The sequence below is a fragment of the Pleurodeles waltl genome, chromosome 4_1 (assembly GCF_031143425.1).
Source record: "Pleurodeles waltl isolate 20211129_DDA chromosome 4_1, aPleWal1.hap1.20221129, whole genome shotgun sequence".
Classification (NCBI taxonomy): Eukaryota; Metazoa; Chordata; class Amphibia; order Caudata; family Salamandridae; genus Pleurodeles; species Pleurodeles waltl.
This window is the reverse complement of record NC_090442.1, coordinates 733,265,940-733,284,259: the sequence shown is the minus strand read 5'-3', so window position 1 is coordinate 733,284,259 and position 18,320 is coordinate 733,265,940. Positions and strand designations below refer to the sequence as shown.

Sequence of the window (18,320 nt, the reverse complement as noted above, 5' to 3'; positions counted from 1 at the left end):
TTTGCACATGAAACCGCATTAGCTGCACTCAGGTAATTAGGGCCTGAGTGAGCCACTGACTAAAAACCCAAGGGTATATGTGAACCCATTATAGGGTTAATAATAAGACACAAATTAATGGGATTTATATTTCGGTAGACAGGATATCTGTCACCTTTGTGACACAGTAACACGTCCGCCAAGATCTAAATCAGGCACTATGTTTTCAAAATTTTCTTGATGCTAACCCTTTGTTAAGAAAGGTAAGCTCACTGGCTTTGTTTCGCTGAAATCCAGCATTTGGCATTGTCTATGCAGGCAACAAGCAGTGGCAGTGGGATAAGCGATCTGTGCAGTGGGAGAAGTGGTCGAGGTACCCTAAAAAATGTGGGCATCTACGCACACATATATATGTACAAATACATATATATTCACTACACACACCTTTTCTTTTTTTTTTTTACAAAATAAAGATGGCATCTAAGGTTGAGTTGGCACCCTGAAGGTGTTGCCCACAGTACTCGGTAGGAAGATAGTGCAGAGGGTTATTCAGAGCATGAGAAGTTGGGTCTGTGCTCTGGGGGTGTCGCAGAAAGAAGCCTGGGTAGGGGACACGCCGCAGTGAATTAGGAAAGGACCATGTTAAATTTAACAAAACTCCTCTCTGGATCTTCTGTTGGACTGCAGAGATTGATTATTGCATGAGCTGCATGACACCCTCTCTGAAAAGATTATACTGTTCTTTCACCCGATCACCCAAGAGGTAGCAGGCTTGCTTGCATAATGACTAATAGTAAGTTCCATTTGCGCACACATCTCCGAATAATGTGCACAAAGCCACTGCACTGCCACTCACTAAACAAAATAATTGGAGGGAACATTGCTCCAGACTACCACCTGTGTTGCAGGATCCACGCAGAGTTGCAGGAGAGAGGATCCACGCAGCCAGTCGTCGATGCAGTTGGTGGCTGCAGATGCAGGGGAGTGACTCCTTCACTCCAAGGGAGATTCCTTCTTCCTTCTTGGTGCGGACTGAAGACTTGTCGCCCCCAGAGGATGCACAGCTGGGGAAATGTGGCAGTTGCTAGAAGGAGCCGGAGAAACAATGTTGCAGAGCAAAGTCGTTGCTGGAGCTGCAGATTGTACGTTCCTGTAAAGTCCAGTTGCAGTTACAGTGGCCAGAAGTTGAAGCAAACGAAGCAGAGGAGTCCTGCTGGAATCTTGCAGGTTGAATCTGAGGACCCACCCAAGAGGGAGACCCTATATAGCCCTAAAAGGAGGAATGGTCACCTAGCAGCATGGCCACCTATCAGGAGGGGGCTGTGACATCACCTGCCTGACCTGGTCACTCAGATGCTCCCGGGGGCCTCTCCCCACCTTGAATTCAAGATGGCAGAATCAAGTGGCCACGTGGATGAGCTCTGGGCACCATCCCTTGGGTGGAGATGGACAGGGGAGTTGTTACTCCCCTTTCCATTATTCAGTTTTGTGCCAGAGCAGGGACCTGGGGTCCCTTGACTGGTGCAAACCGGTTTATGCAAGAAGGGCACCAAATGTGCCCTTCAAAGCATAACAGTGGCATGGGGAGGCTACCCCACCCAAGCCATGTAACACCTATTCCCAAAGGGAGAGGGTGTGGCCTCCCTCTGCCAAATGAAATCCTTTGGTCTGCCTTCCTGGGCTTGTGATGGTCAAGCAGCAGGAGGGCAGATACCTGTCTGTAGGATGGCAGCAGCGGAGGCTGCCCGGAAGAACCCTAAAATCTGCCAGGAGAAAAGCTGGGGTTCCTCTAAGGAGCGCCCAGAGTACATCGAATCATACAACTAATACTGGCAACAGTACTGGGGTATGATTCTGACATGTTTGATATCAAACATGCCCAGGTTAGGAGTTACCATTGTGGAGCTGGACATAGGTAGTGACCTATGTCCAGTACACGGGTAAAATGGCTTCCCCGCACTCACAAAGTCAAGGGAAATGGAGCTGGAGTTTGTGGGGGCCCATCTGCTCATGCAGGGGTGCCCTCACACACAGGTACTTGCACCCTGCCCTCTGGGCTAGGAGGGCCTGCCATAGGGGTGACTTACAGTGGCCTTGCGCAGTGACCTTTAGTGTAAGGGTGCATGCACCATTTCATGCAGGCTGCAATGGCTGGCCTGCAGACACATTTTGTATGGGCTCCCCTGGGTCCCATGGGTGGCATAATACATACTGCAGCCCATGGGAAACCCCTGGTGGCCCAATGGGTACCTAGGTACCATATACTAGGGACTTACATGGGGGCACCAGTATGCCAGTTATGGGGTGCACAAAGTCAGGAACAACCAAATTTAGAGGAAGAGAGCACAGTCACTGGGGTCCTGGTTAGCAGGATCGCATTGAACACAGTCAAAAACACAGTGACAACAGGCAAACGTGGGGTTAATGATGCCAAAAAGAGAGTACTTTCCTACATGCAGTAGATCACAGCTTGGGGGCATTGGGGAGGGGCGTTCAAGAGGGCTTCTTAGCCAGTGAAGGGGCACAGTCAGTGTGTGTGGCAGGCATGGGGCCTTGGATCAGAGAATCTGCTGCAGTCTTCCTGCACTGTATGTGACTCTTCACTGCAGCACTAATGGTTTCCTGCTACAGCAAAGGCCTGCTGAAGAGGCAAAGTTGTGTGTTGCCCTAACTCTGTAACTCGGCACCCCTTTGGTAAGCATATACATTCTTTAGGGGGAACACCAGTTTGTGGGGTTCTATGTGAAAGCAGCATTCCTAGTTCTGACATTAACCGAAGGAACACAACTGTATGGTTGATTTTGGTATCAAGAGAATAGCTGAAAAACTCTATTTCAGAAAAGATGATTGCTAAAAGAAGACATTGACAATCAAAAACAGAATAAGAACTTTAAGAGTGAAAGCACACGAATGAAATTGAATAAAATATATGCCCATTTTTGTAAAGAAAATCAAAGGAAGCTTGACATCTGTTTGGCCCAAAAGATATATACTGCGACATAACATAGTTTACTATAAAACATAATAATTGCATAACACAGCATAACACAAATAGAACAGCGTAGTCAAATATAAACGAGAATCATATCACAACACACTACAGCTCTACATTCCACGGCAGAACGTAGCACCGCGCATGCGCTGATTGCTTTGCTTCTTACCGAATGAGTACCAGGACCTACCATTGAAAGGGGCCCAGGATATCTTATAGTCAGTGATGCCTGCTGGCCGCTTCCAGGCCAGCTTCAAACTGCGAACACCGGAATCTGCAATTTTCAATTCTCGCACCGCTTGAATCTGGATGGGGTTTGAATCTATGAAGCAAGTCAAGAAACGCAACATTCAGTAACAGATCTCCCCATTATGCCGCAGCGATGAGCTCCTAATTCTATAGCTTTCTCTGCAGCCATTAGACATGGTGAACTCTTTTTTGCTGCTTTACAATGCTTCAACACCACATAAACAACTGTCATGTTGATTAATCCACAGGCAATTCTGCATACCCCTGTTATGTTCACGCGTTTGAGTTCCCTCGCCAGTGAAGAATACAGGCCTAATTTACATGCTTGCTACAGCAAAGTGAGAATTCTCAATCAAAATAGTGTAGGGTCTGAGATCTTCATTGCTGTACATTTTCTCAAAGTTGTCTGCACTCTTCTTATGAGAACACCTTGCACCTGTTAGTATGTTAGTAACACTAACTAAGGTTTCAGTTTCTCTCAGGTATATACTGCTTCAACTGCCCATGTCAAGAAAAAGTATAAAAGTTGGGGAAATTAGAGTTGCAGTTAGCATTAGATGCTCAACTGCTTGGTGATTCGAAGCTCTGTCGTTCTGGACTGTGAGTGATTTTGCTATTTTTGGGCATGAGGCATATTTTAGTCTAGAAGTGTAGAATAAAACTACTGCTGTCTGCAAGATACACCTCAGAGGGTTAACGTGACTGCTAAAGAAATCTGTGAAATCTGCATGTAACAAGTTTAAATCCCAGCTGGTTCTGATCCAAGAACATTCATTAGAAATATCTCAAAAGTAAAAAAAAAAACAGAAAATAAGCAAACTAAGGCGGGAAGAGGAGGCACAAAGGAAAGATCAGGAAGAGAGAAAATATGCAAACTAGGAAAGCAAAATGAACACAGGGCACTTTTATTCATTTATTTTATATAATTTGATGGCACCTATAGAGAATCAAATCACACCATAACACCAAAATAAGTTCAAAACACAGTGACAGTACAAGAGCCTGTAGCAGTACTATGCATTTTAGCAAACAGTACAACCTTTGATATGTTTCTAAACTGCATCAGTAGTACATTCCATACTTCAGTGCATGTGTAAAGGATTTATGTTGCTCCTGGCTTTTGTATTTAGACTTTTGACTTAGTAACTGGACCTGTTCAGCTGACTAAAGTGCTCAAACTAGTGCCTAAGGGATATTTATCCCTCATTGGTGTGGGAGCCATGGTCTTGAGATACATATCGGTCACACATTAGCCCTCATGGTCCACCCGAGTTTTTAGTAAAGTGATGGAAGAGTCTCTATGTTTGCATTTTGAAAAATATGGCATGTTGAGGCATTCTGGATTGTCTGCACTTGCTGGTTGTGAGACGTGAAATCTGAGAAACCGATCAGCCCATCCTTAACCATCCTGTGGTGCGCCACAGGCGCTCGGCTGCATATTAGGCACACTTTATATAGTTTGCCCTGTACTACAGCTGCTATCTGGACATTAATTGCAAGGTTGTGAAACTACCACTCCCTGATGTTGAATTTTATTAGCGAGGTCTTGTTGTCACGTTCGGGAAGAAGCAGTGACAAGTGCAATCCCAAAATATAAAGAACAGAAAATAAGAGTCTTACAGCATAACATGCAAATGGTGCAAATAGGATGGACTGTAAACAAAAGGAAAATACCAAATTATATAAAACTCAGGACAAAGCCCATTACAAAGTCCGCAAAACCAAAAGAAAAGCAGAAAGACCCTTCTATAAGAAAACGTATTGTGATTGGAGGAGGAAAGGTTGGATTTCCTCGTGCAACCACCAGATGATGAATCATCAAGCATTGGCAGAGCTCAGACAGAAAGAGTACTTACCGGTGTTATGAACAAACGTGGCCGCCGGTCCCTCCGAGTTGCTGTAGATAGCATGAACACCGATGGTGTATTGTGTGTTAGGTCTCAATCCATCAATGCGATAGAAGAGAATGTTTGGATCAAGGTACTGGCTTTTCACAGCACCTTTGTCTGAAACGAAAATGCATGTCATTTACTTTAAAAAAATCACTAATAGCGTAGAAGTGTTGCTGTGTGTGAATATATAGACCAATGGTTCTGTTTGAGGGGCGTATCATTCTTGCTGCCTGGACTGACTTTGCTTAATCATAATTAAAGCAGAGCTGGTTCCCCATGACAAAAGTGACCTTAAACGTCCACTGCAACACCAGTCGCTGCTCGGTTAGGAGATGGTGAAATGTGAGTTGAATGATGGAAATGGACATAGTTAATGGTGCCTTTGAGTGGAAGTCCACCAAGCTGGTCTCCTAGAGAAAGCACCGACCAGTGTTGCATGGATATCGGAAGTGAAATCTCATTTCCACGTACTCAACTTGGGATCTTGCTCCTCTGTAAGTCACGGAATTCCCTAATGACTTACAACACCCTCATTCCACAACATTGGGGTACTTTACCCGCAATGCAGATATAATTAGCCATTAAAAATAGCCTGCATAGTAGGTATCCATCTTCAAAAAGCACTTGTGTGTGAGTCCCCAGATTATTAAATTGTGCAGATCACAGCTCGAGGTGGTACCGTATGAATTCTGTGCACATGGCTAATTATTTCTTACAATTTTGGTCCCTGTATCAGAAGTAGTGCATAAAATATCATTTGTTATATTCTGCTTAGCATCTTATCTGCTCTACTATCAACCCGTCTATTTCATACAAAGAAAGTTGTCCTTTGTGTAAGCAATATGGCGGTTCTAAGAAAAGCATGTTGGGCTGCCTATAATGGTCAGTTCCTGGGCTGGGGGGCCTCTGGTGAGCTAGCACGTGACAACTGTGACCGGAGTTCCATAAATGTTAAGAATTGATCGGGTGAGACGAAACTCATGTGACAGATGAGAAATAGACAAGTTTAGGAACGAGATTCTGGCCAGATTCAAAATGTGCAATTGCAACCAGAGGACAAAATGTAAAATGTCCCAATTCACATACATGGAATATAGAATTGTAATCAACATAGGACAATAGCATTTATGAAAGCAACAACACCACCTCTGGTACAATCGAAACCTTACCATAAGTATGTTTGTCAAAATGTGACATTTATCATGAATCTGCTATTTGACTGCTGTAGTTTTTAAATGTCTTTATTTCTGTCAAAATGTGAGGGCTTTCCTGGAGGGCATAAAGTTGGCATAGGGTGTATGGAGAACCCTGCTCCATGCGAGAACCTCTAGTTATTGCAGTAACGCTGTCTCATTGAAGATAAAACATATACACACAAAAACAAACACTGGGATTGAATGCCCCCATCCATAAAAAAAATACAAATGAGAATTCAAGATCAAAATGTTTAACCACCAACCTGTGTCTGCTGCTGGGCTCCACGTAATCTTGTATTCCGTGGCCCCAGCCGTGGCACTCCAAGCAAGAGAAACGGATGAGCTTGTGTACGAAGTCACCTTGAAATTAGAAACATATCCCAACGGTGCTGCGAACCAAAGCAGGGAAGTTTATTTTGTGCAGAGAAATACATCAGGAGGTTTGTTCCAGAATACTAAAGACTGCTACAAACAGCATCTGCTCAGGTACACTGTGGCAGTGATGTGTGCCTATGGGGTAAAGACTTATTAAAGGGTACAGAAAAGATGAAGGATATCACGTAAGATCTGCCACCTTTTTATTACTTTGTGCGATATTTGGGTATTAATCTGGTACTAATAAGGAGCAACCAATGCCCAGACAAGGTTACCAAGTTTCAAAATGATGAAATAATGAAGTAATACTACTATAAAATGTGTTGCATTATGCCGCATAATTTGCCTTTTCTTGCCGCATAATTTACTCAACGCTGCCACTCAGTTTGGCCCTCTGCTGCTGCATAATTCCAGTGCCCTGCCTCTAACACTCAGTTTGTCGCCTTTAGCGCTGTGGATCACCTTCTCTGCACACTCCTGTCACCTAGTGTTCAGTTTGGAATGTTACAACATTGCTTTTGACTTGTGAATTAAATTGAGCCAAACATGTCATCATTAGAAATAATGATTACCTAATTGCGATTCTTTTTGATTCGCAATTAGGTAATCGCTATTCTAATGTATGAAACTCCAGAAGTTTCATTTAGCGTTTCCTAATGGGTTGCAAATCGACCTACCTCATTAATATTAATGTGGTAGGTTGCGACCCATCAGGAAATTTAAAAAATCACAGGGATGGTGGCCTGCTGAGGTCAACAGACTACCATGTCTGTAATTGCTGTTAAATAAAGCCATTTTCTTTTAAATAAGATCCGTTTTCCTCTAAGGAAAACGGGATGAGTTTAAAAAAAACTAACTTTTTTTTTCATTTCTTAAGAGTAGGCAGTGGTCCGTGGGACTGCCTGCTCTTAAAAAACGTTTTTGCTACCATTCACAAAGGGGATGAGGTCCCTTGGGGACACATTACCAATTGAGAATGGGTTACCACCTACTTGAAATAGGTGGTAAAACGTAGATGTTTTGCAATCGCATTTAGGTCACAAAACATTCTTGCATTCTGCTGCGATTTGGCATTAGGAATGGAAGCCCTGAACATGCCCCTTCACAATACTGAATCGGTATGTATTCGCAATTCCAAATTGCGATTCAGTAACATGTTACCATATTACATATTGGAATTCATACATACCAAAATGCATTTTAGCGGTCACAAACGTCCTGGTTCTGCGAGTTGAGCTATTTGTGACCTGTAAAATGCATGATACATATGGCTCTTTGTCTTTGAAATAGGATTGCCAAGATGTGGCTGGGTGTATGCAACAAATAATTGTTTGGTTTTCCTAATCGCGCAAATCTGACTGCTACATAGGTTAAACTAAATACAAAATAAAGCGCTATGGCATAGCCAGCATTGACACCATCATATTGTTTTACACCGGCTGCACCACTTTGTTTTTATTCAGTTTAAGCCCTGTTGCACAGCAACCCATGGTGCTGTGCAACATGTCGATAAAATCGTTGGCAATGCCCAGGGGTCTTGCATAGGCGAAACCTATTGGCTTTGCCAGTGCTTGTTTTTCCTGTGTTGGTTTGTGAATGAATTTCTTAAATCCCCACAACGTGAGGTAGTTCCACACCTAGCAGCACTAGAAGGAAAAACTGGTAAAAATGTTACACAAGCATCGGGTTGTACCGAGCCCTACTTGGAGCCTCCGCGGTGCGCACTTATTCCTCTTTCATCACAATTCAAAAGCTTCAGCTGCATTATTCAGCTGCAATGAGCCACAAACGTTCATCAAAACAATAATACGTCAATATAAAAAAGTCACAATCAAACAGCAAATAAAAAGTTAAATACTATGGAGATTAAGATTGTGATCATTATTACATAAGTAAATGCCCTATACTCCAACTCTAAGTACCTCCTTCAGTCCTGCAGGACACTTGTTATCAAGTTCAACACAACATAACACACCTCCGGGCTCTCTAGGCACTGTAAATGAGTGAAAGACATTTTATGGGATTTAATTTTAGATTCTTGCAGGATTGAAAGCAAGAAGGGTCTCCTTTGCGTAAAATAAAGTTGACAAAATTAAATAAAGTGAAATGTGCTTTGTGCTGTTCTATCATCAAATGGGCACGGGGAAGAGATGGAAACAAAGTTCGTAGGATAGGGAAAGCCAACAAGAAATGGAGTAAGTTAAGGCGAAACCTGGTTAATAAACATGTATGTTGTTTATTAGTAATTAATTGAAGATACAGTGCTGCCGAGAGACTCCCATTTAAATCCCTGTGGAAAAATCTAGCAACCCTTGCATCCAGATTTGCCAAGCGCACAGATTGGCTATGCCTATAAAACGATTCCTTTACTCCAAAGGGAGTGGGCCATAATAACTATGGCTGGAGTCTAAAATTATCTTCTATAAAACAGAAACTACCTCAGAGTGACAAAAGTTGTGGTTGCTGATCTTCTAAATGTATTCTCCACTTTCTACAAAGGGGTGCTTTATGTGTAACCCCACACACCTGCTCCAAAAATACGAATAGATAACCATTTGCTTTTACAGCTGTGCACTAGCTCGTTTACGGGTTTGTGTTCAAGTCTTTTGCCAATTGAGCAATGGCTTCAATGTACTTTCGAAATTGCAGGACTCTAATATTTGATTAAAACTTCCAATTAAAAGAAGAATCATATGGGATACTGAATACAATCTAGGACTTTAACAATCTCTGCCCCATCGAGCCTGAATTTCTGGGTTTTCACGCTCCTGGGGCCACATTTCATCATGAATGGCTTTGTTAGATTTGTCCGTAGCACCGATTTGACCATGAACATGTTAAAAGCATCTAAAAGTATCTGTAGCCCATTGGCTGTTCTGGCTAAGAGTATCGCATCACCTGGGCACAGTAGTACTGGTACCAAAAGAGAGCTGCTCTTGGAAAATCACTGCTTTTTACCTCTAGAGCACAAGTAATCTTCAAGGCCATTAATGTACAATAAAAAACAAAGGAGCCAGTATACAGCCTTGGTGGACCCCCACTGCAGAGATGATTCTGGATAACAGAGCACCTTCCCTGCTACACCGAATCCTAGCTGAAGTGGGTGGATGTAACCTATGAAGTAAGACAACAATAGCTTTATCTTTTCCCATTTCTTCCACGATACCCCAGAGTTTGAGTCATTGGACGGTATTGAACGCACACCTTAGGTCCATAAAGGCCAGATATATGCTGCCTTTTTTAAGCTTAACATATTTTTGTGTGCTGATATGTACGTTAAGGCTCTGCTCCAGTTGAACTGCAGAAAATATTTTTATGTGTCGAGCAATTATAAGCTTAACAAACTCTTATTGATTATTTTAAAGATAAAATAATACCCTTGTTGAAAATGTAAAAAGAGTTCTGTCAAAATATATATACTTTTTTAATTATGAAAGTTACTCAAGTCATACGCGAACGATTCATGCAAATGCTGCTTCTGTGCTTCTGGCTCCAAATTATAGGACAGTGAAGGCCTATGTTTTAGTTATTTTTCTCCTCTTTCTCCGGTTCTGTGTTAACACTGTTCTTACCAAAGAATTAATAAAACGTGTCTAAAAGTTTTAAAAAAACAGTACCTCAAGAAGCGCACAACCAGTGAAAAGACACTGGCCGCAGGTGGGAAACCGCAGCTGGTCTATGCTACACAGCAGGTACAGAAACTAGAAGCCCAGGAGGAATCAGGAAGCCCAGGAAGCCAATAACGTGGAAATGTGAGCAACTAGCAAGCTAACCAATGTTAGGTAATGGTAAGTTAGGGCAAGGCTCTAAGCCCCTTTTAAGCTTTTTATTGTTTACAAGAGGTTTCGCAAGGACAGTGCATGCACTGCATTCTCTGGTCAGGCAAAACCTACAAATGAGGGTCTGTGTATAACACCTTCTCAGTCTTTCTGGATTAGCAAGAATATTTTCTGAAGTTTTCTAACAATTCAAGTGATAAAAAGAAGGAGATGAACTGATGAGGCCACAAGTGCAGTGGACCAAAATGTTCTCTCTATTAATCTAGTCAAAAACTACATTGAGGTCCTAAGAAGCAGCAGTGAGTACTCTGGGATGGATCACCTTTTTTAATCCTTCCATAAAAGCCTTTCGACAGGGATTCTAAAAATGGATTGCTACTGTTTGTTTTGGAGGTACACAGTGTTTGTCGCTAATTGTACACATATAGAGGTGTAAATCAAATCAACATTTTATTAGTACATGTAGCAGACAATGTGTTGAACTGTTACTGCTAAAAGATATATGTTTTGAGTAGTACAGTAATTAATAGAGGTCTCCATTTTGCTGCATAACACGATCACACTGTATACATCCTAATTACTTTAAGAGTGTGCACTTTTTTATCAGCTGTAAGTACCCAAATTCTAAGACATGAGGTGCCAAATTACCAGCTTTTCATAGAGTTGAGAAGTCTGGACCTACCACCAATTTCTCCTGTGGAAGGATGGACATCTCTAAGAGAAGAGAGTAACAAGGAAGGCGGGCCCATGTTGGTGCAAAGTGAAAAGGTGTCATAGGTCTCTGTCACATCTTTAGCACAACATAAGGAATCATTGGGAGTGGGGGAAAAGCATGCACTAATTTACCTAACCAATGTATCTATAGGGCATTTCAAAGACACTCTGGACGTGGGCAACTGATGTGGACGTTTTGCTGCTCTGTATTTGTGTCAGTGGTGAACAGATCTACCATTGGCCTACGTCAATAGCAGCAGTATAGGCTAAGGACTCAGCAGTTGATTTTGCAACCATGAGTTTTCAGAAAGAGATCTTCGAATCCTGTCAGATGCTCCCCTCATACGTGTATATGATGGCAGAGTAACTAATGGCAGATTGCCTTGTGCATTACAAACAACTCTGAGTCCTCTGTTTCTGTATCTAGTGCATGGTGGGCATACTGTCTGTTTGAATTAGTATCACCTGGTTGTGAAGTTTTGTTTGGAATGCTCGTACAGCTAACTCTACTGCCATACACTTCAAATGATGTCTAGAAGGCGCTTCTGAGGGGACCACTGGCCTTGAACGGTGAAGGTATTCATGTGGGCTTGCTAACCTATAAGGGAAACGTCTCTATTGATAATCACCTACGACTGTGGGTGGTAAACCATTGGCCCAGTAATAGGTTCACTTTGTTCCATTACTGTACTTTGTTCTGAATACTGGACTCCTCCAACTCTATATTCTCCCAGTGCCAAGTCGCATGTTGCTATTGTTGTGCAAGTTAGTCCTGTAACATGCATATGTGGAATTGTGCATTTGAGACTAATGTAATGCACACCAGAATCTTTCCTGGCAGTTTAATTTTCATTCTCACTGTCAGACAATATGATGTCTGCCAAAGGGGCCTCTGATGTGCAAGCACTCAATCTTAGCTGGTGGAGGCAGTTGGATTCGCCGAGGACACAAGTGCGATTTTTTGACATTGACAGTGAACACCAACGGATGCTGCAAAAGGACTGTCTACTCAGCATGGCCAAGACAGTGAGTCATTCCATTTACTAGCTACTCCTGTAGATATGGATACAAATCAATCCAGCTGCGCCACTAATGCACCAACACCATAGCTAGCCATATGGTTTACACCTGTGGAGATATAGTGACCCCAAATGACAGGACCTTGAATTGGCTTTTAATCATTAATATTTCATTCAGCTTATTCGATTTGATGTGACAGTTTCCCATTCAAGAAAATCATAACTCTTTCATCACCAACAAATATACTCTTATGTAAGCAAATCACCTCTACAGAAAAGTTTGCATCCATGGGGAAAAAATGAGGATATTTTGCCTTTGCATTTCTTGCTTTTAGATGAGAAAAGAGAAGAGTAATCGGTTTGATTCCTTACAGAGGATTTACTAAATGCTCAACCTTTTTCGCTACGTGAACTCCTTCCCCATCATTCAGCAAAATGTTGCTCCTTCTTCCTTTGAGCATACTCACATGTGCGGGCTGTGGTGGAGATCCCAGGTCCAATAATCGACCCAAAGAGGACGTAGAGTGAGATGACATACTCTGTGTCATGAGCCAGGTTTTTCAATTGGTATGAAGTGGAGGAACTGTTCAATGCCAGCTGCCTGGGGCGGTCCCTCCCGGTGAACTCTGAGTAGAAAAAGCAATACAATGAATAAATGAGTGAGTGCAATGTAACACATCATTGGATGTGCAGGTGGATTGTAATATGAGTGAATTGTTATGAAGTCAATGATTTTTACTTAGTAGCAATTGTAATTACACAAAGTCCTTCTCTTCTTTGTCAAAATCATTACAGTATACTTGAGGGTGGGTGATGCACAGCAAACATGCAGTCATTTTGCCCCTTTAAATTTAACAACACATTTGTTTTTCATGAGGACATTAATACTTGACCTTTGAGTCAAAACTTCTGTTTGCAGTATCCATGAGCTAGGAAAATGGATGAAGCCAGAATGCACAGTAGAGTAGAATCAAGACAATATTGGACAGTCATAGAAAAGGGTATGGCTCATGGTGGTGAGTATAACCCTTAGGTATACAGATGTTTTCAAAGCACCACATAGGAAGGTAAGCAACTGCTTGATGAACCATCAAATCAATGGCCAAGGAAGATTCAATGCAATCTCATATTTCAAAGTTGTAAAACTACCTACTTTCAGAGGGCAGTGTTACCAACACACATAAACATAAACACATTGAAGCACCAAAATTCCCAAACAAACAACTGGATGGATAAAACGTGCATCAGCATGTGTATAGGAATTCGACTACCAGGAGTAATGAAGCCTAGTCAGTGCCCTCTAACCAGCAGATGGACACTATGTTGTTAGAATGAGACACATGTCATACTGACGGAAGTGCTGTCATGCCGGAATAAAATATAAAAAGAATAAAACCAAACAAATAAAAGAGACCTCAAAGCACTGACACAGCATCATAACAATAAAAAAAATGTATAGGGTAAGTACAGAACAAAAAACACAATCCCTTTTAGGTACTTCTGACCTGATGAGAGCCACACAAGTCAAATGCACAATCTGGGCAGTAGCACAACCACCAGCATAGCACAGCAGGAGAAGTAGAAACCAATGTTCCTGTCTCCATATTGAATGAGGAACATGAATCCCCCCACAAGAGAATGCAGAAGGCAATGTCTATACTTCTCATGGTCAGGCTTGGAAGTTCTAAATATGTAAGTTTGTTTCTGACAAGAAAAAACAATGAGGGTCTGACGTAGAGTCCACGGCGTAGAGTTAAATCCATAATGCCAGGGTCAATACTCCCACAGAGTACCTGAAAGAAACTGTCCAAAGTGAAAAAAAGTGTCATACAATACTGGTAAAATATGGCAATGGGAGAAATAATATTTGAAGATGGTATATTTTTAGGTACATGTATGATGGAGAAGCGGACCTGATACACAGAGGTAAATTTACATGTGTATATCTACTCACATGTAAATCTACTCCTACAACTAGGAGTAACACTACACTTTTCCGCATACCCAGTTTCAGATTCTAGATTTACATTTAGGAGTAGACTTACATGTCTCTATCCCCTCTGATGAGGCGGTGGAGCAACCTATGACTGAATACATGAGTGTAAAGTTATTATTAGCAGCTTTGTATCTTTTGGCAAAGCTCTCCACCACTGGGACAGAGACCTCCCTATAGGACAGTATGGGGATATTTAATGAAGTTTATTTATAAAAAAAATATATAGTTAAAAGTATTTTACTGTTGTTATTTAGTTGTATTGCACTCTGTTGAGATTTTACTTCACTTCAATGCTTTCTGTAGTCAGTTTTCATTAATATTATCCATGTTCAATTCTTCTCTGGCTATCCTGTAAATCTCATATTTATTACACAATTGCTACAAGCTGTTACGTACCCTAATAAACTCAAACTAAAAAAAGTTATTGCAAACTATAAATGTAAAATTACTAAATTAAATGAAGCTTAAAATAATAAAATACAAAGTTATCACCCATTACATCTTCAAATTAAATTTGTATTAAATTATAAAATAATTCAATATATTAATTTAATATGTATATGTATAGAATCAAAAATGTAAAAAATAAGATTACAGAGCCCCACTAACATTTTTATTTTTGTTTAATATGCAGTAAGTTTGGTTAAAAGCGGTCCATTTAATTAATTTAAATGACAATTTCAAGTATAAGTTAATATGTTTAATTTACATTTTTAAATTATATGTATTATTAGAAAATATTTATACTTATTGTTTTCATTGCTAAAATATTTACAAAATATTTATAATTTAGATTTAGAAATAATGTAATTCATTTAACATTACTTCCTGCGGGGTGCTAATATAATTCCCTGCATTCATTGTTTTCAATAGGAGTGTATTGCAGTACTTACGTCAATCTGGAGTGGAGTAAATGTAAGCCTTTTTTTACAAAAATATAAACCTATTTGTGCAGATATCTCTGTCACCCTGGAGTAGATCCTTGTGCAGCAAAAATAGGAGAGGCAGAGATGGACCTTTTTCACCCATAGTTTTATGAATTGCATGTTCTGATAACTATCACTACTGGAGTACTAATTTATGTACTCCAAAATTTAATTTGTGAATTAGGCCCACTGTGTCCAAATGATTTCACATTGCAATGCAAGTATAAAAGGATAATGTTCTCATGTGGGGATGGATCTTGCATCTAAAGCAAGAGTGATTCTGCTATATCAACATGTGGGCACTTGGGTATGGCATGATACTTTTCATCAAGAAACTTTGTCTAGCCATAGTATATTAATGCAACTGTAAGTTGTAAAGGATTTTTGCAGTGAGGGTTGTGATGCCCTTCAAGTCATCATAAGTAAGATCTGCAAGGTAGCTGAATAGGACTATTTATACATAACACAGTATTTTGTATAAGTACATACTGTGGTAAATGGTGGCACCATTAATGTCAGTGGTGCTGATGCAAACAATCAAGTAGGCATAAAAGTAAGCGTTGATCCAGACAGACCTGAGCTCAAAACCCCCAAGTTCCAAATAAGAAGCAGTTGCTCAAGCAACTGATCAAACTCACCAGTTCCTGTTAGCAGGGAACAGGAAGTAACAGAAAAAACATCTAGAAAGAACTACCAATTTCAGACATTCTGAAATATACTTGCCTTCAATAATCTAAAGGGTGAAAGGGAATTTACCAGTAATTCTATTTTTACAAGTTCTCTCTTGAAGGGGGCTGGCGGCTAGGATACACTCATACTACGCTAGGTGACCCAAACCTACAGGAAAGCATTTTTCAAGACATAACTTGAAGCGTGAAAGTCAGTGAAGTTGAATCACAGAGTACAGAACAACAAACGATTCATTTAATATTAAACATAAACGAAAGACATATGTAAAAAGATCAGGTTTTTTTGCAGATGGTCTCCCACTTTGTTTGGACTATTAAATCCTTGGTTTTCGACTCTGACAGTGCACTGGAACCTGCTAACAAGGTGCCAGTGTTCTGTCCCTAAATTGGTTGTCGACTTGGTAATTCTCTGATTGGCAAAAGCTTTAGCCTCTCATAAGTCCCTAGTAAATGGTACCCAGGGCATAGGTGGTAAATCGGGCTCCAGGGCTGCAGCACGGCTTTGTGCTAGCTTGAGGGGCCCATACAAACTACTGAAAGCAGGAGCAGTCCAAACTGCTCAAGATCAACTGTGTCCTCACCATGAGTGACACAGTCCCATGCACTGCCTTACATATAAGTCAGACAACACTAAGAAAGGTCTCTGCAGTCCAGGAGGCAGGGTGCATTATATTTAAAGGGCAGGCATGTAGGCACAAGGTTATATGTCTCTATAGTGTCTTATCCATTAAATTACACTATAAGTGCAGGCCTGTCCACAGGATAACATGGGACTTAATGCCGGGGCAAACTTGGGTTGCTAGGTCCAAGAGGTTATATGTCAGAACCACGAGTGCTTCAAGCACCCATGGCTCAACAACGAGGTCGGAACAACAACCTTGTTCTTACCACTAATGCATATCCACGAATGTGTTTACAACTATTTTTCGTTGTAAACGCATTCCTGGTAAAGGCATTAGTGATCAGCATGCATGGTTCCAGCATGCTTCCTCCAAGCCCCCCACCCACAAAAATTACCGCAACCCTCCACCCCGAAAATTACCACAACCCCAACCCCCCCCAAAACCTAAACCACCCCAACCCACCCCTTAAACCTAAAACCTGCCCCCACTCCCCCAAACCCTAATAACACCCAGCCCCCCACCCCACTCCAAAAACTAAAAATACCCTGAGTCCCCACCCTGCCCCTAAATCCTAAACACCCCAACCGACCCCTGTAGGAGGCTGGCTTGGTTTGTAGTGGTACCAAGGGGTACTTACACTCTGCACCAGGTCCAGTTATCCCTTATTAGTGTAGAAGAGGTGATTCTAGCAGCTTAGGCTGGTAGAAGGTAGCTATAGCAGAGCAGCTTAGGCTGAACTAGGAGACATGCAAAGCTCTTACTATACCACTGGTGTCATATGCACAATATCATAAGAAAACACAATACACAGATATACTAAAAATAAAGGTACTTTATTTTTATGACAATATGCCAAAAGTATCTCAGTGAGTACCCTCAGTATGAGGATGCCAAATATACACAAGATATATGTACACAATACCAAAAATATGCAGTAATAGCAAAAGGAAGTAATGCAAGCAATGTATAGTCACAATAGATTGCAATGAGAGCACATAGGTATAGGGGCAACACAAACCATATACTCCAAAAGTGGAATGCGAATAACGTATGGGCCCCAAACCTATGTGAGCTTGTAGAGGGTCGCTGGGACTGTAAGAAAACAGTGAGGGTTAGAAAAATAGCCCACCCCAAGACCCTGAAAAGTAGGTGTAAAGTGCAGCTATATTCCCCAGAGAGCACAGAAGTCGTGATAGGGGAATTCTGCAAGGAAGACCAACACAAGCAATGCAACCAAAGTGGATTTCCGGACGAGAGTACCTGTGGAACAAGGGGACCAAGTCCAAGAGTCGCGACAAAGTCGAGATTGGGCAGATGCCCAGGAAATGCCAGCTGAGGGTGCAAAGAAGCTGCCACCGGATGTAGAAGCTGTAGATTCTGCAAGAACGAAGAGGACTAGGAACTTCCCCTTTGGAGGATGGATGTCCCACGTCATGAAGAAGCTTGCAGAGGTGTTCCCAAGGGTTGCGGTTAGGGTTTTTGGATGCTGCTGTGGCCCAGGAGGGACCAGGATGTCGCCACTTGCGTGAGGAGACAGAGGGGGCACCCAGCAAGACAGGGAGCCCTCACAGAAGCAGGCAGCACCCGCAGAAGTGCTGGAACAGGCACTACAAAGAGGAGTGTACCGGAGCTCACCCGAAGTCACAAAAGAAGATCCCACGACGCCAGAGGACAACTCAGGAGGTTGTGCACTACAGGGTAGAGTGTCGGGGACCCAGGCTTGGCTGTGCACAAAGGAAATCCTGGAAGAGTGCACAGGAGCCGGAGCAGCTGCAAATCACGCGGTACCCAGTAATGCAGTCTAGCGTGGGGAGGCAAGGATTTACCTCCACCAAACTTGGACTGAAGAGTCACTGGACTGTGGGAGTCACTTGGACAGAGTTGCTGAGTT

At 41.8% G+C, this 18,320-nt stretch overlaps 1 protein-coding gene and 1 long non-coding RNA gene across 2 annotated transcripts in view; one reads left to right on the top strand and one right to left on the bottom strand.

Annotated features, from left to right (window-relative positions):
- Nucleotides 1-18,320, bottom strand: part of LOC138288093 (collagen alpha-1(VII) chain-like) — a 963,348-nt gene that overhangs the window by 706,106 nt on the left and 238,922 nt on the right. Inside the window, exons 14-17 of the mRNA XM_069229319.1 lie at nt 12,663-12,821; nt 6,572-6,697; nt 5,077-5,226; nt 3,162-3,293 (exon numbers count right to left, since the gene is read on the bottom strand). Of these exons, the coding sequence (XP_069085420.1) occupies nt 3,162-3,293; nt 5,077-5,226; nt 6,572-6,697; nt 12,663-12,821 (567 nt within the window). The remainder of the gene's footprint in view (nt 1-3,161; nt 3,294-5,076; nt 5,227-6,571; nt 6,698-12,662; nt 12,822-18,320) is intronic.
- LOC138288094 (uncharacterized) overlaps nt 1-18,320 on the top strand; it is a 155,845-nt gene that overhangs the window by 52,560 nt on the left and 84,965 nt on the right. The gene's annotated exons all lie outside the window — the stretch shown is intronic.